The 27985-nt window shown below is 39.1% G+C and overlaps 1 protein-coding gene across 2 annotated transcripts; it reads left to right on the top strand.

Annotated features, from left to right (window-relative positions):
• The first annotated feature begins 186 nt into the window (after nucleotides 1-186).
• On the top strand, nucleotides 187-26691 carry LOC121376984 (uncharacterized protein DDB_G0290685-like). 2 transcript variants are annotated; one of them, XM_041504800.1, is made up of 5 exons: nucleotides 187-338; nucleotides 4663-5127; nucleotides 8101-10551; nucleotides 12867-13084; nucleotides 24257-26691. In XM_041504800.1, the coding sequence occupies exons 3-5, from the start codon at nucleotides 8356-8358 to the stop codon at nucleotides 24363-24365; spliced, it is 2523 nt and encodes an 840-aa protein (XP_041360734.1). In that variant the 5' UTR covers nucleotides 187-338; nucleotides 4663-5127; nucleotides 8101-8355; the 3' UTR covers nucleotides 24366-26691. The 2 variants fall into 2 exon arrangements, with proteins under 2 accessions (XP_041360734.1, XP_041360735.1); XM_041504801.1 differs by lacking the exon at nucleotides 187-338 and having other exon boundaries at nucleotides 4549-5127.
• Nucleotides 26692-27985: the final 1294 nt, after the last annotated feature.

Genomic DNA, 27985 nt, shown 5'->3' with positions numbered 1-27985 from the left:
CCCAGCCTGTACCCCCTCCCCACCCCACCCCCATGACTTTTGTTTCTGTTACACTTTCTTTGTGCATGCGTTTATGTAATACCAGTAAACTACTGGGTGCTCCAACCTATTGGAGGATAATACGAATGAACGACTAATTCCATCACGTGACTAGACCTATTTCCGTGTTGTTGATAAATTCTTAGTTTCGTTTTCAAAATTGTTATCTGTTTAATGTTTTTCATAAAATGTTTCGTGAAAATGCAGCCGATGTAGCCGATAGACGTTCTGTGGTATTTTTGTAGCTAAAGGCTATATTTTTCACAACTATACCGTGCTGAGTATAACAGAAAACCTCTGTAAGTAAAATCGTAACACAAGACTGGTAAGACAGGCAATTGACTTGTTTCGACATAAGACCAAATATGAAATAAAAACTGATTATTTGGTGACCGTCCTTTCTTTTTTCCCCCAACCAAAATGTGGGCGTGGTGTAGTGTGTGAGAGAGGTTATTGTATATATGGGCCTACAAGGTAAGAACTTCACCACAGGAAAAATTATTATTTTTGTTTTTAGCGACACCACTAGAGCACATTGATGTTTTAATCATCGGCTATTGGATGTCAAACATGTGGTAATTTTGACTTATAGTCTTTGAAAGGAAACCCGCTAGGCCTACATCTTATCATTAGCAGGATAGCACATTCCTGGCCAGTCGTGGTGCATTGGCTGGAATAAGAAAGAACCCAATGGGCCCTCTGACTGGGATCGATCACCAAGATAGACATAACAATAATAAAGAACGGGCCAAAACGTTTTATCTTGTGGATGAGTAAGTGTTGATGCTCACCAAATTATTATAATTTATTTTTAATGTGGCCTAATTAAGAAAGAAAGAAAGAAAGAAATGTTTTATTTAACGACGCACTCAACACATTTTATTTACGGTTATATGGCGTCAGACATATGGTTAAGGACCACACAGATTTGGAGAGGAAACCCGCTGTCGCCACTACATGGGCTACTCTTCCGATTAGCAGCAAGGGATCTTTTATTTGCGCTTCCCACAGGCAGGATAGCACAAACCATGACCTTTGTTGAACCAGTTATGGATCACTGGTCGGTGCAAGTGGTTTACACCTACCCATTGAGCCTTGCAGAGCACTCACTCAGGGTTTGGAGTCGGTATCTGGATTAAAAATCTCATGCCTCGACTGGGATCCGAACCCAGTACCTACCAACCTGTAGACCGATGGCCTGCCACGACGCCACCGAGGCCGGTCCCTAATTAAGAGTATCGCAAAGGAAGATGTTTCACTGTGTCTTAGACATTTGCCCGAGTACTCTGCTGTTTGAATGCTAGACGGACATTTACATGTTTATGTTCACTATCTGTTGTCAGAGATACCTGTATAGTGAAAACACGTATTGGCTGCCTACCACACGGTTAGCCCGAATACTCTGCTGTTTCAAAAGCTAGACGGACATTTAGACGTTTATGTTCACTATCTGTTGTCAGAGATAACTGTATAGCAAAAACATGGATTGGCTGCCTACCCCAACGGTTAGCCCGAATACTCTGCTGTTCGAGAGCTAGACAGACATTTGGATGATTGTGATCGCTCTCTGCTGTCAGAGATAACTGTAGTGAAAACAGAATGACTGCCTCTAATACCAAAACAAATGATACATGTATGTTTGACATTAAATACCGTTACATTGGCGGGTGGGATGTAGGTCAGTGGTAAAGAGTTCGCTTGATGTGCAGTCGGTTTAGGATTGCTCCCCGTCGGTGGGCCCATTATATGCTCTTTCTTTTTTTAGCCAGTGCACCACGACTGGTATATCAGAGGCCGTGGTGTGTGTTATCCTGTCTGTGGGATGGCGCATATGTAATAGTGTTGGTATAAAATGCTCCTACTGGCAGTAGCTAGTGGGAATTTCCCAATAAGCTCAGTTGGTAGAGTGCTGGACTCTCATACTGAGAGTCTGTGGTTCGAATCCCCTCAGTGGAGGTTGATTTTTATCTGTTACACATAGAAAAGATCACTTGCTACTACTGTACTCAGATTTTGGCAATGTATGTTATAAATAGGTACTTTTTGTATACTGTGTATTTACTGCAGCAGTAAATACACATTCTGCTCAACTTTCACTAGATATATATTTAGTAAAGCAATGCCATTTATTGTGTTCGATGGATGACCTACATGTAGCTAACTCTAATACAGTCTTAGTGATTGCATGACGTTACACACATATTACATAATACAGTCTTAGTGATTGCATGACGTTGCACACAAATTACATAATACAGTCTTAGTGATTGCATGACGTTGCACACATATTACATAATACAGTCTTAGTGATTGCATGACGTTGCACACATATTACATAATACAGTCTTAGTGATTGCATGACGTTGCACACATATTACATAATACAGTCTTAGTGATTGCATGACGTTGCACACGTATTACATAATACAGTCTTAGTGATTGCATGACGTTGCACACGTATTACATAATACAGTCTTAGTGATTGCATGACGTTGCACACGTATTACATAATACAGTCTTAGTGATTGCATGACGTTGCACACGTATTACATAATACAGTCTTAGTGATTGCATGACGTTACACACGTATTACATAATACAGTCTTAGTGATTGCATGACGTTACACACAAATTACATAATACAGTCTTAGTGATTGCATGACGTTACACACATAGTTCAGGCGCGGATTATGCTTTAGGTAAGGGGGGGGGGGATTGCATGTAAATGTTTATAATTTGAAACAATCATGTTTCATGTAACAAATTACTAGGGGTTAGGGGTTTGTAGGCAGGCTTTTTTCAATCATACTGAGTCTGCATGTTTCCAGTAACACTATGAATGAGGGTGATTGATGAGGGTGCACACATGTTACACATCAATTTAGTGATTTCACAAACCTGCCCCTGTGGTGGGGTTGAATAGGGTTTTTTCTATATATCCCACTCTGTAAAAGGTAGGCACTTTTTCAGTCGTTGTGGTGAAACCCCCCCATAATCTGCCCCTGTATTTGGTATTTCCCAAGTGAAAGTTGAATAGAAAGGTTTACTAAATCTGATATATCCCAAATGTAAAATATCCCACTTTTCAAACTCCAGTGCACTGAAACTCCCCATAATCTGCCCCTGTATTTGGTATTTCCCAAGTGAAAGTTGAATAGAAAGGTTTACTAAATCTGATATATCCCAAATGTAAAATATCCCACTTTTCAAACTCCAGTGCACTGAAACTCCCCATAATCTGCCCCTGTATTTGGTATTTCCCAAGTGAAAGTTGAATAGAAAGGTTTACTAAATCTGACATATCCCAAATGTAAAATATCGCACTTTTCAAACTCCAGTGCACTGAAACTCCCCATAATCTGCCCCTGTATTTGGTATTTCCCAAGTGAAAGTTGAATAGAAAGGTTTACTAAATCTGACATATCCCAAATGTAAAATATCGCACTTTTCAATCTCCAGTGCACTGAAACTCCCCATAATCTGCCCCTGTATTTGGTATTTCCCAAGTGAAAGTTGAATAGAAAGGTTTACTAAATCTGACATATCCCAAATGTAAAATATCGCACTTTTCAAACTCCAGTGCACTGAAACTCCCCATAATCTGCCCCTGTATTTGGTATTTCCCAAGTGAAAGTTGAATAGAAAGGTTTACTAAATCTGATATATCCCAAATGTAAAATATCCCACTTTTCAAACTCCAGTGCACTGAAACTCCCCATAATCTGCCCCTGTATTTGGTATTTCCCAAGTGAAAGTTGAATAGAAAGGTTTACTAAATCTGACATATCCCAAATGTAAAATATCGCACTTTTCAAACTCCAGTGCACCAGGGCTTCTAGAATTTTATAAACATCCACTAGCCATGGGATCAGTGATTTTAAAAATGTACTAGCCATGGGATCAGTGATTTTAAAAATGTACTAGCCATGGGATCAGTGATTTTAAAAATGTACTAGCCATGGGATCAGTGATTTTAAAAATGTACTAGCCATGGGATCAGTGATTTTAAAAATGTACTAGCCATGGGATCAGTGATTTTAAAAATCCACTAGCCATGGGATCAGTGATTTTAAAAATGTACTAGCCATGGTTAAATATTCACTAGCCCTACTTTAAATAAATACAATTTTACTAATAGAATTAATCAGCTATGCCGCAAGGCTATCGGGTACTTTTCAACCACTCACTGACCAGTGATCCATAACTGGTTTCAAGAAAGGCTGTTTAAACTATCCTACTAGCCATAAAAGATCAGTGATTTTAAAAATGTACTAGCCAGCGGATCAGTGATTTTAAAAATGTACTAGCCATGGGATCAATAGCCGATAATTTAAAAAATGTGCTCTAGTGGCGGCGATTTAAAAAAATTTTACTCTTTTTGTAATCTAGCCAAAGAGGGAGATGGTTAAATATTCACTAGCCCTACTTTAAATAAATACAATTTTACTAATTGAATTAATCCCACTAGCCGTCGGGCTAGTTATAGTAATTATTTACTAGCCCAACACTGAATATCACTAGCCATGGGAGTGAGGCTACCATGATCTGATGCACTGTAATGTGACATAAAGATTTTTCACAAACTATAGTAATTATGTTGTTTAGGTTTTTTTTGTCTTTTAGTTGCCATGGCTACAGGAAACCCACTGAGAAGAAACCACTCAAGAAGATCTCATTCTCGACGGGAATTGAAAGAGACCATGAAGACACCGAGTGGTCTGAAAGTGACTGTATGTTTGTGCGATATAACCGACCTGGAAGGAGATGCCATAGTGACTGGGGAAGGGGAGGATATGAACGGGAAAAGCAAGGTCTCACAGCTGCTATTGAAACTCGGGGGTTCGGAATATGAAAAAAAGAGAAAAGATATCATTGTCAAAAATAAACATAAATCCTTGAAAGAAGGAAGTATTTATGACCAACATGTCGATTGGAAGAAGTTAAATTTCCAGTACGTGCTGCATGCTATTGTACCCAAGTATGGGAAGTCGAATTGGAAGACCATTATGGGAAAGCTCTATGACAACATAATTGCGGTGGCAGAAAGGTTGAAGCTGAGAGAGATCACGATGCCTTTGCTTGGCTCAGGTAATTCAGAGATAGAACTTAAGAATTTCTCACCCACAGCAATTTAAAAACAAAAGGCAATTTTTTAAAAGGTGACTGTTGTTGTTAAGAATTATGTGATAAAAGGTTATTTTGTTGGATGTGGACATATTTCAAATGTACAACTGTTAAATACTGGCAGATAATGTACACCAGATTAGGGTCTCCACGAGTACTCGAGTATTTGGGCACTGGCCGCCGAGTCTAGCAAGACTTGAGTGTTCACAGGACTCGAGTATCTGTGCAAAGAAGAGCACTCTCATTTAATTATATTTTGTACGTCATTCTGCCATATTATGCTTGCAGCTTGTTGCTGATTACATTATAGAGCTATGAGACATGGCGGGAAAAGAAAAACAGAATGTCACAGTGTGGAATGCAATATAATATGGGCCAGTGTATCAATGACATGATTTGGCATCTATGTTCAGCGCTGGAATTAAGATCCATAATGCTATTTTACTTTATTGCTTAGTCTCATTATTATCTAGTGTCGGGTACTTGGGTCCGGGTCGAGTTTGACCCTCGGGTACTCAAGTCCGATATTTTGGACTAGTCGTAGCCCTACACCAGATATATTTTATTTTGCTGTCATTGAAGAGTTTATACTGTTTGCGATATGGCAGTAATTTTGATGCTCCTGACTCATGGCTATTTATATCTCAACAGTGACAGTTTCTGTTGTTAATTTTGCATAACCTATTTAGTGTTGTCCCTAGCTTGTTTTAGGATGGTGCAGAACCATGCCTCAATAGTCTAGCACCATCTTGCCTTAATCAGCGCCATGCTGCCCTGATTTAAAACAAGCCGTTTTCAATAATTAATTCTAAAATTGCCTTGATGAAACACTACAATTTTTTATTAATTAATTAATAAAAATATCTATGTTATATATTTTGCCATTCATTTATTAAAGCAAGAACATTAATTACATTTACGTTTATTAAAAAAAAATTTCTTCTCTTTAATGCAAAGAAAGTGCCCTGAAAATGGTGAAAATGCCCCCAAAGTGTTGTGTCTACCATGCTTTGCCAAATTTCTAGGGAAAACACTACTATTTTTCATTCATTTATTAAACTTGATGTCAGGGGTCAGGCCCGTACGCAGAAATTTATATGGGGTGGGGTGGGGGGTGCGTAATCGAGTTGCTAGGGGGATCCGGGGGAGGTCTCCCGAAATTGTATTAAATCTAGAATGCAGGAGGTGCATTTTCCTGCATTCTGGAAAGTAAATTTGTCACATCATCGGACTATTTTTATTTGTTTTACACATCCACGGACGGACCTCGGGAGACTATGGGGGGTGCGTATGCACCCCTCGCACCCCCCCCCCCCCCACCTACGTACGAGCCTGGGGGTGTGGTTTGTAGCCCAGTGGTGAAGCTCACGCCTGGTATGCTGTCTGTCTAGGATCGATTCCCATCAGTGGGCACATTGGAATATCTTGTTCCACCCAGTGCACCACGACTGGTATATCAAAGGTTGGGGTATGTGCTGTCCTGTCTGGAAAAGTGCATATAAAAGATCCCTTGCTACTAAAGTAAAAATGTAAAAATTACCAAAATGACTGACATCCACTAGCTGATGATTAATAAACTTTATCAATGTGCTCTAATGGTCTCTGTGGTGAAAGATGGGACAAGCTGCCAGATTGGGACGAAATGAGACGGAAATTTAGAGGAGAGATAGAAACGACACCACCAGAACACATTGATTTATTAATCATCGGCTATTGGATGTCAAACATTTGGTAATATTGATACCTGCTACATTTTCTCCATAAGCAGCACTTTGCCACAGACAAGACAGTACATACCATGGTCTTTGATATACAAGTGGTGGGATGTAGCCCAGTGGTAAAGCACCCGCTTGATGCACGGTTGGTTTGGGATCGATCCCTGTCAGTGGGCCCATTGGGCTATTTCTTGCTCCAGCCAGTGCACCACGACTGGCATATCAATGGCCATGGTATGTGTTATCCTGTCTGTGGGATGGTGCATATAGAAGATCCCTTGCTGCTAATCAAAAAGAGTAGCCCATGAAGTGGAGATAGCGGGTTTCCTCTCTCAGTATCTGTTTGGTCCTTAACCATATGTCTGACTCGATATAACCGTAAATAACATGTGTTGAGTACGTCGTTAAATAAAACATTTCTTTCTTTTCCTCTCTCAATATCTGTGTGGTCCGTAACCATATGTCCGATGCCATATAACCGTAAATAACCAATCTAATTAAAATTAGCTCCACTATTACATGTGGATCTAAAGACAGCCAGTTGGTGCTCATGTCCACCAATCAAAACCTTACTTTAAAAATAATTTGAAAACATTCCGAATTATCCTGAGGGTATATGACATGTTTCGTGTGAATTACGAATGCCTTAAAACATGTTTTATTTTATAAAATAAATAATTTGTAATGTAAAAATGAAGACTGATTTAGGTTTTTTTAAATTTTATAAATAAATAAATAATTTTTAATGTAAAATTGAAGACTGATAACCCACCCCGTACGTATTGGTATGGTTCGCTGTACTGCAGCCACTAAAATAGACTCGCCTGATATTTTTAGAATTTGTATGCTCCCAAATAACGTTATAAAAGGCGAAGTGTGATTGGTCAATATTTAAATTATTATTTACAGACGAAATGTTACCTGGACATTGGGGACTACGCAGTGTTGTTAGTTTTAAATCACTGGCAGGATTCTGCAAGTAAGGTTTTGATTGGTGGACATGAGCTCCAACTGGCTGTCTTTAGATCCACATGTAATAGTGGAGCTAATTTTAATTAGATTGGTAAATAACATGTGTTGAGTATGTCATTAAATAAAACATTTCTTTCTTTTCCTCTCTCAATATCTGTGTGGTCCTTAACCATATGTCTGACTCCATATAACCGTAAATAAAATGTGTTGAGTGCGTCGTTAAATAAAACATTTCCTTCCTTCCTTACAGGAAAAGCAAGAGCCCCATTAGACGAAGCTGCATTGATAGCTGTGGAGCATCTCTTTAAACACCCCAAATGCGTTGTTGAGGAAATTAATCTGGTTACTCTGGATCAAATGGCTTTTACTTACCTCCAAAGTAACTGTGACCAATTTACCAGCAAGTCATCTCAGCAGCAAAACAGTACTGCTTCAACTATTACAGGAAAAAAAACAGGCTCAGGAAGTGGGGCAAATTCTGGTGCAAGAAGTGGGGCAAAACCTGATGCAGGTGATAGGGCAAATTCTGGTGCAGGAGGTGGGGCAAAATCTGGTGCAAGAAGTGGGGCAAAACCTGTATGCAGGTGGTGGGGCAAATTATGGTGCAGGAGGTGGGGTAAAATCTGGTGCAAGAAGTGGGGCAAAATCTAGTGCAAGAAGTGGGGCAAAACCTGATGCAGGTGGCAGGGCAAAACCTGCTTCCACAAGTGGGGAAAAACCTGGTGCAGGAGGTGGGACAAAACAAGGTGCAGGAAATGGGGCAAAAACTGGTGCAGGAAATGGGGCAAAAACTGGTGCAGGAAATGGGGCAAAACCTGGTGCAGGAGGTGGGATAAAACCAGGTGCAGGAAATGGGGCAAACACTGGTGCAGGAGGTGGGACAAATACAGGTGTAGGAAATGGGGCAAAAACTGGTGTAGGAAATGGGGCAAAAACTGGTGCAGGAAATGGGACAAAAACTGGTGTAGGAAATAGGGCAAACGAAGGTCAGGAAAGAGGTGCAAAATCAAAAACACAACCTGATGCAAGAGTGGGTAGTCTGAAATCTGAAAATGATATTCACGGTGGCAAGGCCAGAAAGGACACTGAGCCACGTAAAGAGGATCAATATGATCCCAGCAGGTACGCAGATGGAACTGATAATTCAGCAAATTCACATAGAGCGCCTGGAGGACAATCTCAGCATTCAAGCACACACCAAAGCAAGTGTGAGGAAATTGGTGAACAAGGTAAAGGAACTGCCAACAAGAATTCCAAAACTAAATCGGGAAAGAGACCTGCAAGTCTGACTTCTAATGAATATGAAGAAACAGAAACGACATCCAGTAAGAAAACGAAAACTGTGAATGCAGGGGATCCTGCTACGACAGAAGATTCCCAAGACAAAGGACATGAAAGTGAAAGTGGAGGTGACAAACTGAAAACAAAGAATGATACAAAGAATGATAATCTATCATCTAGATCATCACTGGAACTGGATAGTGTAACAAAGTCATCAGTGAATGATAAAAATAATCATGGTAGTAAACTATCTGAAGCATCTGAAGCAATAAATGATAGTGGAACTGATGAAGGTATGGTTAAAAATAATGCAGCACGAGAAAGACGGAGGACTGCCACAAGTGCGAAAGACTCTCAGCTGAACCGTAATAAGCAAGTTCAAAACAAGCAAGAAGCTGCTGCTGATGTTGGTGGAGTCAAAACGGAAAGAATGGGTGCTGATCGTGATGATGAATATCATGGTGATGCTGATGATCATGTTAATCAACAGAATGGTCATGGTGGTGATGGCAATGATAATGATGTTGCTGATGTTAATCAACAGAATGGTCGTGGTCGTGGTGGTGATGGCAATGATGATGATGTTGCTGATGTTAATCAACAGAATGGTCATGGTGGTGATGTCAATGATGATGATGTTGTCAATGTTAATCAACAGAATGGCCGTGGTGGTGATGGCAATGATGATGATGGCATTGATAAAGCCAATGATGACCATGATGATGATGCTGATATAGTTTATTCAGAAGCCGAAAATTATTCTGGTACACTTAATCAGACTGCACATAAAGGATCAAAACTCCAGATAAATTCCAAGGACAATAAGTCTAACTTACAGAATGCTGTCAATGGAAATAACTCTAAAGTACAAAAGGGTGATGTAAGACTGGAAGAAGTTAACTCTAACTTGAAAAATGATGGTGCCAAAGCTAAGGAAAATAACTCAAAGTCACCAAATGGTGGTACAGGATGCACGGAGGCGACAACAAAAGAAGATGGCAAACACAATTCCAAACCACATCCCAAAGAAAATAAAGAATCTGTAAGAAAGAATAATACTGACCAGAAGACAAAAGAAACACTTTACCATGACAACCGCAACAGACTGAAAGATGGCAAGGAAAAACAAAAAGCAACATCGGAAGACAGTACAAAAGAAATGTGTGTCATTTGTATGGAAGAAATAAAAAACCCTAAAAAGTTGGATAAATGTGGGCATGTTTTCTGTCGAAGCTGCATTACTGATTGCTTTGAGAAGTTCAAACCGGTGTGTCCCACATGTAACATGGTGTATGGGGTGGTGCTGGGAACACAGCCAGAAGGGACAATGACTGTAACACACAACTCTGCAAGTCTGCCGGGATATCCAGCATGTGGAATGATCATCATTGACTATGTGTTTCATGATGGCATGCAGACGGTAAGTATAGTTCAGGGAACTTCTTTTTTTATTCAAAATCTTAATTAGCCATATTTCTAGCCGGTTGAAGAGTGATTAGCAGTTAGTGTTTATTAATGTTTTAAAATTATGAGGCGGATTCGAGTGGGGGGGGGGGGGGGGGGGGGGGGGGGGAACCAGGGGCCCCCACTAAATTCTGCAACAGTTATAATTTTATATATTAATTTTTATTCCCCCTCCAAACCTCCCCCAAAGTTCCCTTGGCATTCTGCCTCATGTCACTGCCCCCCCCCCCCCCCCCAAATGGATTTTCTGGATCCGCCACTGATGTAGAGATTCTGAAATGTGCTTAGTAAATCACGACACGATTCTGAAAATATTAGCGATCTTAAAATTTAGCAAAATTGAGATATTTTAGTGACAAAAAACTTTAACGAAGTTGTCACATCAGAAATTAAAAAAAAATCTACTGGTACCTTAAGTTGTAGGATCAGCTGAAAAAATACTAGTACTTTTGATCAATTTTGACTTTATGCAACTTTTTTCACTAGCATCAAGGGATATTTTATAAGCATGTTCCCACAGACAGGGCAGCACATACCACAATCTTTGGTGTACCAGTCATGAGGTAGTGGATGAACTCAACAATAAGGTCAGCTTGCAACCAATGTGTATGTGGATAGGCATAATGGAATCATCGGCTGTCTGCCTATATGGTTGGGTACATTATTTGCAGTGGTGCATGATGGGTAAATTACATGTGAGTAGTTTTGTTGATCAGTGCTTCTACACAGGCATACAGGCTCCTGTTTTTGTAGGGGTTGGTGGGGCAGGCTGATTTTTGCCAGAATTAAACAAACCTGCCCAAATCTGAATAACAACATTTATACATATTAAGTATACAAAATGTAGGGTTGCAAATGAATCCCTACACATTTTTATAAGGATTACAAATAATATAATTGTGGTTAGAAAGATGGAAATAGATGGTGAAAAGGTTTCAGGCCAGCTTATTTTGCTCGAATAGCTAGCACTATTGTTTTTTGCCCCAATTTGAGAATTTGACAACCCCCCTCCCAGCTCCTCTGTCCCGTATGCTTATGATGATGATGATAACAATATACTTTCGAGATAGTTAAATTTAAAATAAAAATGATGTACAGCATTACAAATGTATTTAACTTAAACGTATTTAAACTAATACTGTTGGTGGAATGATGGAACTACATGTACGTGGTAAAAAGGTGTCAGGGCAGCTAGCTCATTGTGCCCAAATAGCCAGGGATTCTAGAATTTTATTAAAATCCACTAGCCATGGGATCAGTGATTTAAAAAATTGACTAGCCATGATTAAAAATTCAGTAGCCCTACTTTAATAAGTACAGTCAGATGCAGGTACATGTATGTCACCCAAAGAGGGAGATAGAGCTTAAAAACCCTGTGATTTGGGTAGGTGGGTGGATGGGGCAAGAAAGTTATATTTACAAAACATACATAAATGCAGCATTTTAAATGCAGTTCTTTGGGGTTTTTTACTAGCCGTCGGGCATGGCAATAGTAGTTATTTACTAGCCCAACACTGAATATCACTAGCCATGGGAGTGGGGCTACCATAATCTAGAAGCCCTATCTGGCATGGCAATAGTAGTTATTTACTAGCCCAACACTGAATATCACTAGCCATGGGAGTGGGGCTACCATAATCTAGAAGCCCTGTCTGGCATGGCAATAGTAGTTATTTACTAGCCCAACACTGAATATCACTAGCCATGGGAGTGGGGCTACCATAATCTAGAAGCCCTATCTGGCATGGCAATAGTAGTTATTTACTAGCCCAACACTGAATATCACTAGCCATGGGAGTGGGGCTACCATAATCTAGAAGCTATGTGAATAGCATAATTGTTTTTTCTCGAATTTTCTCCAACACCAGCTCCCCAGTCTCATATGCTTAAAATCCTTTGCTGCGGCAGCAGGTTTCTTCCTGCTCCGTTTTTCAACACTGCAGTACAAAGTTTTAAAAAGCGTGTTGAGGTGTGATCAAACAAATATTCGTTTTCTTTCTCTATTGGAAATCCTAGATCTGTCTCCAGTCCTGAAAGTCCATACATACATGTAAGGGCAGACCCAGTAAATATTTTACAGAGGGGAACAACTTAAGGGCACATATGCACCAACTCTTTGGAAAGGACATTTCATTGAAAATTGTAAACAAATTATTTTTTAAACAGGCACTTTAATTTTTTAGTGGGGTGATAGATCACCTGGTCCCCTCCCTTAGATCTGCCCTTGACAATTAAAAATTAATCGGTATTTACTATATCTCTTGGTTTCAGGAGGAACATCCTAAACCGGGAAGTTCCTACCATGGAACAAGGCGTACGGCATTCCTCCCTGATAACAGAGAAGGGAAAACCATATGTAAACTGTTGAGAGTTGCCTTTGAAAGAAGACTTGTCTTCACTATCGGCAGATCGTCAACGACTGGGCGAGAAGATGTCGTCACATGGAACGATATTCACCACAAAACAAGAATTGATGGCGGACCTACAAGGTGCAGTACACGCACTATATCCAAACAAAAATGCATGCTTGTGTCTAGGTTACAGTGTAGTATAGCCTCTATTAGAAACATACTTATCTGCCCTTGACCTGCATAGTGCTAAGCAGCCCCAATTAGCCACTAAATTTTTTCCGGCGCGTTACGCTCCAGTTGCTTGGAACAAAGGCCCTTTGTTACTACTGAATTGTGGAGTAGTTGTCGACTTGTTCTTTTATTTTTTGACGTTTTGACAATTACTATTATTCTTTGTCAGATTGTGTGCAATCTCCTTCTTTGACAGAAAAGAAAATGTGCAATATGTTTTGTGCTCAAAAGAAATACTTACGAACATGTCTTTGGGGGGGGGGGGGGGGGGGGGGGGGGGGGGGGAGAGGACTGTCACGGGGATCCTATAATACTGTTAAGTTCTAAGATCACTACCCATCTGACACCATCAGACAACCAAAGAGACCAAGTGAAAAACTGATTTTATTTCTAACTACAGCAATATATAAAACAAGCAAAGAAAAACAGTATGCAAATTAATGTGTGCTGACAAGGTTAGCCCTTCCTCCCTGGTGCCAACAATTAAACATAAACACTCTTATCTCAGCACTGAGAGAGACACGGGTTTGCTAATTACACACATCCGGACCAGTATCTCCCCTCCCAAGTAGAAACTATTTTATATGGCTTAATTTACCCCCTTGAACTTGAACTACGAATTTAAAGTTAACCCCATATATTCTAACAATGATTAACCCCATATATCCTAACACCTCCACCAATAAAACGTAAACTTCTCTTCAGAAGTTAACGCCAATAAAATGTACCTTTATTTTTAAGTAAATTGGTACTCACCCTATAATCATTTTATAGAATTACACTTACTTATCCATTGTCTAATACTTATCCAATTGAAAATATTGTTTATCACTGTTCATTATTTTCCTTTTCACATGCTAGACTGTCAAACATTTCACATGCTGGATAGTTAACACTTTTCACATGCGGGATAGTCAACACTTTTCACAACTAGTAGATTCTTGACAGACTGTCTGCATTTCCATTATCAGTTCCTTTCTTGTATTCTATGATGAACTCGTATGCTTGCAGGATCAGTGACCATCTTAACAAGCGCTGATTCTTCGCCTTCAAGTTGTTTAACCACACAAGCGGATTGTGGTCAGTTTGGATGGTAAATGGTGTTCCCGCCAAGTAGTATGATAGGGATTCTACTCCCCATACAATTGCCAAACACTCCTTCTCAATTGTGGCGTAGTTTCGCTCTCGTGGCAATAACTTCCTGGACATAAATGCCACTGGGTGTTCATCACCTGCTTGGATTTGACACAATACAACTCCAAGAGCATGATCACTTGCATCAGTCTGCAACACAAATTTCTTACTGAAGTCTGGATTGATCAACACAGGTGCATTGGTCAATGCGTCTTTCAGTGCTCTGAAATCTTGTACACTTTTATCAGTCCAATGAACTTTGTTTGGCAATTCTTTCTCAACAAATCGGTCAAACTAGCGGAAATTTCGGCGAAGTTTTTGATGAATTTCCGGTAGTAGGATGTCATTCCCAAAAACCTTCTGATATCTTTCTTTGTGATGGGCAGTGGATATTCTTTCATGACACTAACCTTGTCAGGATTTGGCTTTACCTGACCTTGTCCAACAATATGTCCAAGTACCTTAGTTTCGGATGCTCCCAGCTCACATTTTGATGGTCTAACTGTCAGCTTAGCTTTCCGAAGGTTATGGAAAACCTCCCGAAGGCTTTCCACATGGTCATTCCACTCCATACTGTGGATTATGACATCATCGAAATACGTTTCTACATCTCTCACCGATCCCAATGCCAATTTCATCAATCGAGCAAAACATGCTGGTGCTGTTTTCATTCCAAAAGGCATAACAGTAAACTCGTAGAGCCCAAATGGTGTAGTAAATGCACTCTTCTCCCGTGCTGATTTGGAGAGAGGTATTTGATAGTACCCCTTGGTCAGATCAAGTCGGCTGATGAAGTTGGATCTCCCCACAGCTTCGATTGTTTCATCAATCCTTGGCATGGGGTAACTGTCAAATACTGTAATGTCATTTAGTTTCTTGTAATTGATACAAATTCTTAGTGTCTTGTCAGGCTTTCGCACAAGAACGACTGGAAACGAATATGGACTTCTTGACACTTTGATCAGCCCTTGCTTTAGTAGATCGTCAATGGCATTCTTGACTTCACCCAACTTAGAATGGGGAATTCTGTAAGGCGCTTGACAGATAGTGGTATCAGATATTAACTTGATATCATGTTCTATCAAGTCTGTACAGCCAGGCTTTGAAGTCAATACATCTGAGAATTCTTCACAGATTGCTCGCAGTTGTTCTTTTTGTTCTTGTGACAGCACCGGATTGATTCTGACATCTCGGTAAGACTCAGTGTCATCAGGAAAGATAAATCCACTCGATTCCTCTTCTTCAGTATCATTATGTGCACCAACATACATGATAGTTCTGGGATGATATTTTCTCAACAAATTGATGTGATATACAACACATACTCGACGACCGCCAACTTGAACTGAATAATTGACATCAGACACTTGCTTTACCACTCTGAACGGACCCTGCCATTGTGCAAGCATCTTCTTTGAACTGGACGGCAACAAAACCAGTACCTGGTCACCAGGCCAAAACTTCCGTTCCTTGGCCTGTTTTTTTCTGTCATACCATGCCTTGGTATACTCATGTCGTCTTGTCAAGTTTTTCTCAACTACACTGGTAACTAGTGCCAGGCGTTCCCTGACCTTAGTAATGTGATCCAACAATGTCTGACCATTTTCAGACTGTCCCGTCATGGCTTCATATACAAGATCCAGAGGTCCACGAACAGGCCATCCATACAAAAGCTCAAATGGTGCAAACCCGGTCTCCTGATGTGGTACCTCTCTGTACGCAAATAATGTATATGGCAACAGAACATCCCAGTCATCACTGCCACTCATGGATAACTTTTTCAGCATTGCTTTTAAAGTTCCATTAAAACGTTCAACAACACCATTCGCCTTGGGATTATACGGCGATGTTGTCACACCCTTGACTCCAAGAATCTCATATAACTGCTTCATCAATGTACTTGTGAAGTTCGAGCCTTGGTCCGTCAAGATTACCTCAGGTACACCTGTCCTGCTAAACATTTCAATCAGTTTATCAGCAATCACCTCTGCTTCAATTGACTTCAGAGCAAAGGCCTCTGGATAACGTGTGGCTTCATCTACAATGGTTAAAATAAACTTGTTACCTTTCTTTGTTCTGGCCAGTGGACCGACAATATCCATGGATATTTTTCTGAAAGGTTCAGTGACTTTTGGTACTGTCCGCATTGGTGCGATTTCGCCTGGTTTCTTTTTGGCAAACTTCTGGCAGACGTCGCACGTTTTACAGTGTCCAGCAACCTCTTTGAGTACTCCAGGCCAATAGAACCTTGCCATGATTCTCTGTTTGGTTTTTTCAACACTAAGATGTCCAGCTAGTGGTCTGTCATGAGCCAGTTCTAATATCTTCTTTCTCATAGACTGTGGAACAACTAATTGCTTTCCTTCTTTGGAATCATCTTTGGTTCTCCAGTGACGATAAAGAATTGAGTCTTCCCAGAAGAAAGCACTGGATTCAGATCTTGCTTCTTCTTCTGTCTTCAGAGCAGTTTCTCGAATCTTGTTCAGTGTTTCATCTTCCCGTTGTTGGGTCGCTAATGTCTCAGCATTTGGCAGGATATTCTCATTTATTTCTGATGTTTCAGCCATTTGTTTTTGTACCTGAGGGAATTCAAGTATTTCTTCTGCTTGAGCTTGGGCTCTTGTCACTGCATTAACTTTGGCTTTTCTGTCAATGATATCGATTCCAAGTAAAGCATCTTCAACCAAACCCGGCACAACACCAACCTGTACATTTCCAGAGTAAAATGGAGTGTCTATCTCCACAACAGCAAGTTTGGCATTGAATGGTTGCCCTACTGCTGTATACAGCACTGTGCTCTGTCCCTCTAGAATGCAGCTTGGGGGAACAAACTTTGCCTTTATTAAAGTTAGTTCACATCCTGTGTCCTTAACAAATGAAATGTTTTTTCCATTCACCTTTCCAGGTAGGTAGATTAGCTTATTTGTCTGGTGATTTTGGATAAAGAAAGTCGCTTGATTTCGGCTGTCACCGTATCGTTTTCTACAGTGGCGTGCCAGATGACCCTGTTTGTGACATATAAAACACTTGATATCTGGTTTTATTTGTCTTGAATGATTCCTTCCATCATGCTGATCTCTGTTTTCTCTGATTCTAGTGTCTGATTCTACGTAATCTCCGCCACTTCCACTACACTGCCTGGACCGTTGTTTCTCGCAATCCACTGTGCTTGTGCTGGAGGTAACGCTTTTAGAAAGAAAGCTTCACACAGCTGGTCAGTTGGATCTTTATCATCGAGAAACCTCTCCACGTACATCCGTATACGAGAGTTCAATCCCCTGTATGTCTCTTTCCCCTTCCGCTTGATTTGATCAAGCAAAACAAAGTAGTCCGCCGGTCGCCGTCCAAACCTGGTAACCAACGCCCTCTTCAGACCCTTAAAGTCCTGGCTTGATTCGCGTGCTACTTCTCGTGCAACACCGGGTAATAAGGTTCTTAGCTGCAGCACTTTAACCTTATCATCCCACCCGGCTTGTTGGGCCACAGCCTCAAACTCGGATAGATATGTTAAAATATCTTCCTTTTCCACATCAAACGGTTGCATTTTCACTTTCATGGACAAACTCGAACATTTTAACTCCTGTGTATCTTTTGATTTCTGTAATTCCACTTCCAAAGTTTTAATTTGTTTAGCATTGTCTAATTCAAGTTCTTTTATCCTAAAATTCATTTCTTCCTTCTCTCTTTCTCTTTCCATTCTTAACTTCTCCATTTCCAGTTGAAATTTCATTCGAGCCATTTCTACTTCTTTGTCATGTACTTTCTGTAATTGTTTCTTTGTTAGTTTTTGTTTGTCCATTTCCAAAAGTTCAACCAATTCTTGATCAGGCTGCATTCTTCAGCACCAACATCTGACATCTTGCACAACGTAGTTCTTAGAATTTAACGGGTGAGTTTTCACTATACAATCCCGGACGAGCCCCCAGTTGTTAAGTTCTAAGATCACTACCCATCTGACACCATCAGACAACCAAAGAGACCAAGTGAAAAACTGATTTTATTTCTAACTACAGCAATATATAAAACAAGCAAAGAAAAACAGTATGCAAATTAATGTGTGCTGACAAGGTTAGCCCTTCCTCCCTGGTGCCAACAATTAAACATAAACACTCTTATCTCAGCACTGAGAGAGACACGGGTTTGCTAATTACACACATCCGGACCAGTATCTCCCCTCCCAAGTAGAAACTATTTTATATGGCTTAATTTACCCCCTTGAACTTGAACTACGAATTTAAAGTTAACCCCATATATTCTAACAATGATTAACCCCATATATCCTAACAAATACCCGTAAATGAATGAAACACGATTATCCAAATATCTCTCCTAATTGTATATCTATTAGATCTCTCTGTAACGGGCAGTTCCAAAACCCCCGCGGCTCGTCTAGGTATGATCAGAGGTACGATCTTATATAAAGTATATATTATTATAGCACGTTTAGTTCACTAGAAACACAACAAAACACAATACACTTTGGAATCTGTATTAATACTACGCTGACAAATGTACTGCCGCAGTAGTTAATTAACAACAACAAATAATAACAACCCAGAACTGATCACTTAATTAGTTAATCTCTAGGTGTCTAGTTTACACAATATTGTAATCACTTCACCGTGACACAACACCCACACGTGTGATAATTGAGAAACGCTCCCAGGGGGACTTAATTAATAAAGGAATTACAACTCTATTCCTAACTGGTTAATTTTTAATTAACCCTTAACTACTCATTCAGTAACCTTGTAATACAGAATTAATACTGGTACCTATCACAATAAAGACAATAACATACAGTTTACCTAGGTCCTCTAGGATGACTGGTTAAGCTTTATATATATTAGAACAGTGAGCCTACAGTTTACCGCGTCAGATTACCGGCAGCACCGTCTAAATAATATTGGTATAATACAGTATTAAAATATTTAAAGTCACATCAATCACATCAAGGTTATACACAGAGCAAAAATAAAATATTTACCAGTCCGGACAGACAACGATCCCCTGGAGCCTTCCTTTTGTTTCTCCCTGATATCTCTAAAACCCTAGCTATTTATCATAAAACCCGAATATCGCCTGGAGGTACATCGCGGCACCGAATACCTACAAGTGATATTTCCACAGCGACCAAGACGGGAATTTTCTTTTAGATGGCCAGACTCACTGTCGCCTAGTCGCCAAATCACGGTTGTAAAAACCGCACTCGCGGAGGTATTATGTAACTACTGGCCACATGGCCTCCGCAACTGGTCTGGGTGTGTATTAGAAAGAGCTCGACGACCGTCGCGCAGAGGTATTACGTAACAAAGTGCCCACCTGGGCTTAAGTGCATATTGGAACTGCACACAGCCCTCTAAAACAATTAATATCGCCACAGGCGAAAACAAAATTAAGAGCATGTTCCGTCACAAGGACCAAGAAAAATGGCTCATTGATGATTAACTCTTTAAAACGGCACCTTAATAAAGTTTTGATATTTGCAAGTAAGATGCATGTGTTTGTGTATATATCAATGTATGAATGGAAGTGTACATTAATTTGACTAAATGACCAGCTGCGATTTTCTGTACCGCTAGCTGCATTATTAACTACGACCTATGCAGTAGTTAATAATGAAACTAACAATACAGAAATTCACTTCCTCGCCTAACGATAAGGTTTCTACTGTCTGACTCGCAAACAAATTGGAACAGCGAGTTGTCTTTGTCAGATGGACATAGTGTAACGGACACAATTTCATATGTAATTTAATAGTTATGATCGGCCATCTACCTGCAATTATTAATATATATATATTCACTGGCGTAGGAAGCAGGGGGACACTTTTCAGATATTTTGCTTTAGAATAGTGTAAAAGTGTGTAAATATAAACTTGTGGCCCCCTTTCCACACTTTTTGGCACCTTCCTGTGCCACTAATACAGGGTTGAAAATTAACATGGAAACCAAGGTCGCCAGTTGAAGAAAAATCTTACTGGCCCTTCTCAAATTCAACTAGCCCTCCAGTTATCACATTGGAATTTAACTGCACAGGTAAAATTAAAACTATAGTTGGGTTTTTATTGAATAATAACTGTTTATGTATTGACATTTAACATCATAATGAATAAAGTAAAAATTGACATAAAAACATGTTGTTAAGTTTTAAACCCATACCAACTAAAAAGAAAAAGAAAAAACCCATCAAATTAAACATAGAAACAGACTACCGGGTAAATGTAGAACTGCGCATGCTTTAGTAAACTAGTCTAGGAGTGGCAGTCCTCTTTGTGGTGATGCAAGAGGTATGGAATAAACTTTCACTGCACACACCCCCACCCCCCACCCCCCCAATAAAACGTTATTTGAGACGGTATGGGTTTAAAACCTAATAAATTAATATGTTTTTATATGAATTTTATCTTTATTCATTATGTTGGCACTGTCAAACTATAGAACATGTTCTAGGTCTTCAGTTGCCAGACCTGTATTTCGCGCCAACATAGACGCAGTGTGTTTTGTCACATTCGATTCAGTATCAGTGTGTTTCTTTTTTAACTAGTACCATACTCGCCCGACACTAAAATCAATGGTCGCCCAACAGACTACCTTTGTAAAATTCTTAATCGCCCTTAGCCAATAAAGGTCGCCACGTGCGACCGGGGGACTGCTAATTTTCAACCCTGCTAATATATATCTCTCTGTGTGTGTGTGTGCGTGCGTATATTCCCCCCCCCCCCCCCCCCCCGTTTTTAGGTTAAACTATATATTTAACTGTTATTACAGCAAAATTTACACTTTATAATGCAACGTATATAGGCCTAATCAATTTACAGCAAACAAAATATTTAGTCAAACAGGCGCATGTGCAGGAAATTGTGTAGAGGAAGTCTAGACTGGCTAGTGGTGTTTTTAGGGGAGGGGTCGTGTCATGTGTCCCCAGAAATACACTGAAAAACCCCAAAACAAACATAACACGTGGGGAAGGGGACTGTTCTGATCGGAATATTACATATAGTCCGTCCCATCCTCCTACAAAAATGTTTTGTTGTTTTTGTAAATAATTTAGATTTGGATTGACATAATGTTTCTATTATCTATTACAATTTACAACTGTGTTATTGTCACACACAATTCATTAAAACGGCAGGTGTGTTTGTATGTTTAAATGAAATTATGATAATTAATGTGAGGCGAGATTGCATGTGACCAAAACAATCACGGTGTGTGACAGCTCGCTAGTTTCATCTCCTATATTTAACACATGGTCAGTTATAACAAAACGCAATTTCATTAACTTAATTTTTACCTGTATCATTCTTTATTTTTAAAGCATAGTTGGGGACATTTATGATGCCAGGGACTGGCATGCATAAATCTCAGCTGAAGATTCACAAACAACTGTGGCCATCGGCCATTCCTGAAGTAACCGGAATGCGCCGGAAGTGGTTAGTGGTTAGGAGACGTAACTCTGCCTATTTTTTCTCTCGCGAATTTCTAATAGAGGCTATACAAGCAATGCAAGTTATTTGCAAGCTAACTTTTAGCTCATGTAAGCTAGTTGGCAATTCTGCAAACGTGCTGCATGCATTTCTTAATTTGTACAAAAGGCATCAAAATAAGCATTGTGTCTGGTAACCCATTTACAGGTTACCACAAAAAGTAGCCTGGTAACCTATAGGTTACCACAACTATATGAAAGTTAGAATTGAATTCCTGTTACTACTACTTTTAATGCGGACGTTCTGATATTGTATCGATGTGTGCGAACATCGGTACGAGAAATGAAATCCGGAAGTAAATTTATCTATAGTGGGCACTGCTTAAACGCGGATTACCGAAATTGCTTTGCAACTGTACAATTAAGTGCGCACGAACATCGGTGCAAGAACGAAACACCGTTCTCGACTTTTCTTACATGTGGTACGTAACCTCCCGGTAACCTGAACGACCGTTCTCGACTTATTTCAAAGCATTTCTTCATTTGTACAAGCTTGTTGCATGCATGTCAACATATATACATTTTACACTTCTTTGTGGCAGGACGTAGCCCAGTGGTAAAGTGCTCGCTCGATTGATCCCTGCTGGTGGCCCCTTTTAGGCTATTTCTCGTTCCAGTAAGTGCACTATGACTGGTATATCAAAGACCGTCGTATGTGTTATCCTGTTTGAGATGTTGCATATAAAAGATCTCTTGCTATTAATGTAAAAATGTAACGGGTTTCCTCACTAAGATTATATGTCAAAATTACCAAATGTTTGACATCCAATAGCTGATGATTAATAAATCAATGTGCTCTAGTGGTGTCATTAAACAAAACAAACTTCTTTCTTTTTTAACTATGCAAGCATGGATTTGGTTTTTTCCCTCCTCCATCTCAACCAGTACCGCATGTCACGTATTGGCATTTTTCTTGGGGATGCAACCACCCTCTTATTCACCATATTAGGTATGGCCCTGCAATCAACATAATAAGCATTTCATACCTCTTTAACCGTTATCGGATAACCATTGATGACACAGTTTTCTTAGATGTCTTTACGGGTAAATAAACATTGCTTTCCTTTCCTTTCATGTATAACATTTGATGTGTTTCAGGCTCGAGAGCGCTATGATATCGTAAAAACCCCGTAAGCTGTGACATCACAGTAACTCATGCCACAGACAAATGCGGATCCAGGATTTTTTAATAGAGGGGGACCAAAACCTGTTGTTGTTTTTGAAAATAGAATTTAAAGGTCCTTTACAGATGGACAAGATAATGTGTATTCTGCAACATATATATATGGTTTGACGGGCTCGGGCCCCTTGGGTCCACACCTGACAACGTACAATGGTTTTACGATATCGTAGTACTATATAACATAAGATAGCTTTGAAAATTTGAGCCAAGATTTGTATATTCAGATACAGGAAAGAAGGAAATGGTTTATTTAACGATGCACTCAACACATTTTATTTACTGTTATATTGTGTTGGACATATGGTTAAGGACCACACAGATATTGAGGGAGGAAACCCACTGTTGCCACTTCATGGGCTACTCTTTTTCGATTAGCAGCAAGGGATCTTTTATATGCATCATCACATAGCACATACCATGGCCTTTGTTACACCAGTCGTGGTGCACTGGATGGAGCAAGAAATAGACGGGGATTGATCCCAAACAGACCGTGAATCAAGCGAGCACTTTACCACTGGGCTATGTCTCGCTCCCATCCAGATACAGATTGGCCAATCTTTTAATTACTAATATTTGATCTTTCTGATTTGTAAACACAGATCATAACCTTTGTTTTAATGTCTAATATTTGATACCTTTCTGTAAAAGGGACATTCCTGAGTTTGCTTCAATTTTTGAGATGTTGTCGACAAACGGAGACTTTTTAACGATTGTAATTACATATCAAATATATTTTCCTGCAAAACATATTAGTGGTTGTATATTAAATGTGATTCTGATCGTTCTAATATTTGTACTAGTGTAAATTAATTTCCTAAAATATTTTTTTTCGTATGTAAAAAATTATTTGAAGACAAAATCCAGTTTGGGCTTCTTACAAATATTAAGATGACCAGAAACACACTGAATGTACAGACACTGATATTCTAAACAAGAAAATATATTTAATATGTAAGTTTAATCATAGAAATATTTTATTAGTCGGAAACATCTTACAATGCAGCAAACTCCGGAATGTCCCTTTAATGTCCAATATATTTGATGTTTCAGATTTGGATATCCAGATCAACCTTTAAAAATTCTTTTCATGTCTAATATTTAATGTTTCAGATTTGGATACCCGGATCAACCTTTCTTTTCATGTCTAATATTTAATGTTTCAGATTTGGATATCCAGATCAACCTTTTTTTTTCATGTCTGATATTTGATGTTTCAGATTTGGATATCCAGATCAACCTTTAAAAATTCTTTTCATGTCTAATATTTGATGTTTCAGATTTGGATATCCAGACCCAGACTACTTGAGACGAGTTCGAGAAGAATTAACGAGCAAGGGCGTAACCGAAATAATTTCTTACACACATGCGTTGGAGAACTTGGTTTGATATTTTTTGGTATCACAGACCGATATCACTTGGGTGAGATATGGATTTCAAGACATCTGATTGGCTGATCTACAGTGATGACACGGACCTTGATGACATTGACCTGCACATTCCCCCCCCCCCCCCCCCCCCCCCCCCCCCCAGTTTTTAGGATACATTAAGTAGTGAGCATATAGTTCACATTGATGCCTTTGGTAATTGTAAGATATATATTTTAAAATCGCAGACCATAGTTTCAGTTGGATAGGCAAGGTAACTATTTTTAAGATTTAATTATTAATCTAGGCCAGTAGGCCAGTAGGCCAGTGCCTTATGGCACCCCCCACCCACCTGTACCCACCATTTTCTCATTTTCTCATTTTGACATCTGGCTCCCTGTATATACCTATGTGTGACCAAGTAAAATTTTACCTATTATCATCTTGTAATTTCTTAAAGTTTATTTATTAATTTTTCTTGTGAAATGTAAATACAGAATTTGTAAATAATCACGTACTTACATTTTTGTAGGCTATTTTCATGTACATGTATCAACTGAATGTAAATTATTTACAGTATTATGGATAATACTGGATGCAATACCAAATTAATGGGAAAACTTGCTAAAAAAATATAACAATTTAATAAATTAGACAGAATACGAAGCTCAAATATAAATCTTCTTAAGAGAAAGTAACAAAACCATTTAACAAGCTATTCATTGATAAAATAAACAAAAATCAAATTAAATCACAATACAAATTAGGTAAAAAGTCTCTTAAATTTGTTTTTATAAATTACCCTTTCAAATAACCATTGACACAAAATTACAATCTTTTCGATTTAAAATTATAATAACCAAATATATTACACTAACAGTAAGCTGATGCAATGTGAAACGTTTTGAGTGAACTACATACAGAGGCAGTTTATCCTAGTAGCACATGCTACGGCACCCGCGTTTCAGGCGGCCCTGCAGTGATGTGTACATTTATTTGCCCCCCTCTCTCTGAGGGGGTTGCAAACTAAAGGCTATATCCTGGGGAGGGGGTCCCGCTGTTATTTGTGCTACAGACCCCGCGGATCCTTAATCCAGCACTGACTACATGTATACATGTACATTTTGCCCAGATGCCAAAGTTCGGTCACTTAATTTGCAAGGTGAATTGTTATTGGTTGAAGAAAGGCTTGCATTAAACTTACATTGTATATATTCGACTTATCAGTATTCCAAGGTCTGTGATTGCTACTAGAGTTTTGCCAGTATGACACTATGTGTCGGGGCTAGCGCCAGCACTGACACTCGCCAATTGTGCATTTTAAGAACAACTGGTGAATTATATTTTAATTTAGCGAAAAAAAATTGTGTAATTAATAAATAATTTGTTGGAAAATAGCTATAGCTGTTTGTCAGGGCTAGCACTGGCACTCGCCAATTGTGAATTTTAAGAACAATTGGCGAATTATATTTTAATTTGGCAGAAAAAATGTGTGTAATTAATAAATATTTTGTTGGAAAATAGCTATAGATTTTGCATTTTCAAGATGATTTGGTGAAATTTTCTGATCACCCAGAGCTGGCCCTGTGTTTGTTCAGGGGCCGTCCATAATTTTCAACATTTTTATGAGCGTACAAACCGTACACTTTTTTTGAAAATGAAAAATGTTGATCAACATTTTTCATTTGGGGATGTACACTTTTAGGGGTTGGGGAGGGGGTGGTCAAAAGTGTACGGTTTGTACGCTCGTGAAAATTATGGACTGCCCCTTAGCCTTTCACACTCAGTCTGACAAACTGGTCCTTTTGTTAATGTATCATGATTTCTTACCTGCAACCTTTTGTGCAATCTGATTAAAATTAGCTCTACTGATCTACCAGTAGATCTAACAGCATGCCGTGGACTAATTTAATAGGTAACAGAATGCAGTGGAAAGCATGTAATTAAAGATAAATGACTTTTTTAAAAGGTGTACAATAGGGTGAGTTTCAAGTAAACATATTAAATTTATTCTTTGAATAACATTTTTATTTACCGTATCCGGTATAGTAAACATTGTTTTTTTTTCTTATTATATATTTTTGTGACGACTGTTGATATGCATTCCAGTTTAGTAGTCATTTTTTTAAACTAAACTATTTTATGTGTGTTTTCTTTTACCTGTATATAACAGCCACCTGTCCATAATGGCCACTTATGCCAGGTCCCTCGAGTGGCCATTGTATAAAGGTTTGACTGTATATTCTTTTTTTAATATATTTTAATAACTGTGCTTTTAAAAAATTAATAGAAATTGTAATGTTCTGTATATACTGTATAATATAATATGTATTTTGAAGGTCTGAATAAAAAATGCATTAAATGCATAAATGTTTTATTTAACGACACACTTAATACATTGTATTTACGGTTATATGGCGTCAGACATATGGTTAAGGACCACACAGATATTGACAGGAAACCCGCTGTCGCCATTTCATGGGCTACTCTTTTCGATTAGAAGCAAGGGATCTTTTATATGCACTATCCCACACAGGGTAGTACATACCACGGCCTTTGATATACCAGTCGTGGGGTCAGCTATTGGATGTCAAAAATTTGGTAAATACGACTTGTGGTCATCGGAGGAAACCCCCCCCTACATTTTTCTTAATGTAGCAAGGGATCTTTTATATGGACTTTCCCAGAGACATGAAAGCACATACCACAGCCGTTATTCAGTTGTGGTGCACTGGTTGTAAAGAGGAAAAACCCAATCAGCTGAATGGATCCACCGAGGCGATTCGATCCTGCGACACAAGCACCTCATGCTAGCACTCAACCGACTGAGCAAAATCCTGCACAGTCCACGATAAAGCTGTACATAAAACTCAGCTGAATATCTCAGGGCATTGTGAAAACACATTTTCATATCTCCCAACTTTTGAAGGAAATGTCTCCTAGAACTACTGGATTGAGAAATAATCAGATTCCAAATGTTTTGTTTAACAACACCACTAGAGCAAACTGATTTATTAATCATCGGCTATTGGATGTCAAACATGGTTATTTTGAGTCGTAGAGAGGAAACCTACATTTTTTCATTATTCTATTCATTATATATACTTTCACAGACAAGACAGCACAGCCTTTGATATACCAGTGGTGGAGCACTGGTTGGGATGGAAAAACATCTGAACAGAATATGGTTCCACTAAGGCGATTCGATCCTTCCACTCGTTAAAATCTGTTTTGTTGAGAAACACCACTGGAGCACATTGGTTTATTAATCATTGGTTCTTGGATGTCAAACATTTGCCAATTTTTGACAGTCTCAGAGGAAACCTGCTTTATTTTTCCATTGGTAAAAAGGGATCTTTTTTATGCACCATTCCACAGAATGGATACCAGTCGTGGTGCACTGGCTGGAACGAGAATAGCCCAATGGGCCCACCGATAGGGATCGACCGTTCATAAAGTGGATGCTTTACCAATGGCAGGGCTTCTATATTATGGTAGACCCACTCCCATGGCTAGTGATATTCAATGTTGGACTAGTAAATAACTGCTACTGTCATGCCGGACAACTGATGAAAAAAAGTCAAATGTTGCAAATAAGTATTTTGTAAACATGAATATCCTAACCCACTCCCACCCCCACTG

Source organism: Gigantopelta aegis, chromosome 7 (assembly GCF_016097555.1).
Source record: "Gigantopelta aegis isolate Gae_Host chromosome 7, Gae_host_genome, whole genome shotgun sequence".
In the NCBI taxonomy this organism is placed as follows: domain Eukaryota; kingdom Metazoa; phylum Mollusca; class Gastropoda; order Neomphalida; family Peltospiridae; genus Gigantopelta; species Gigantopelta aegis.
The sequence above is the reverse complement of the archived record's forward strand: the minus strand, read 5'-3'. Positions and strand labels throughout refer to the sequence as shown.

Excerpts from the sequence above, each read along its gene's own strand:
- LOC121376984 (XM_041504800.1), top strand. The coding sequence starts at position 8,356 with ATGCAGGTGATAGGGCAAATTCTGGTGCAGGAGGTGGGGCAAAATCTG. Across the intron at positions 10,552-12,866 it reads TTCATGATGGCATGCAGACG|GAGGAACATCCTAAACCGGG; the intron begins GTAAGTATAGTT and ends TCTTGGTTTCAG. Across the intron at positions 13,085-24,256 it reads ATTGATGGCGGACCTACAAG|ATTTGGATATCCAGACCCAG; the intron begins GTGCAGTACACG and ends TTGATGTTTCAG.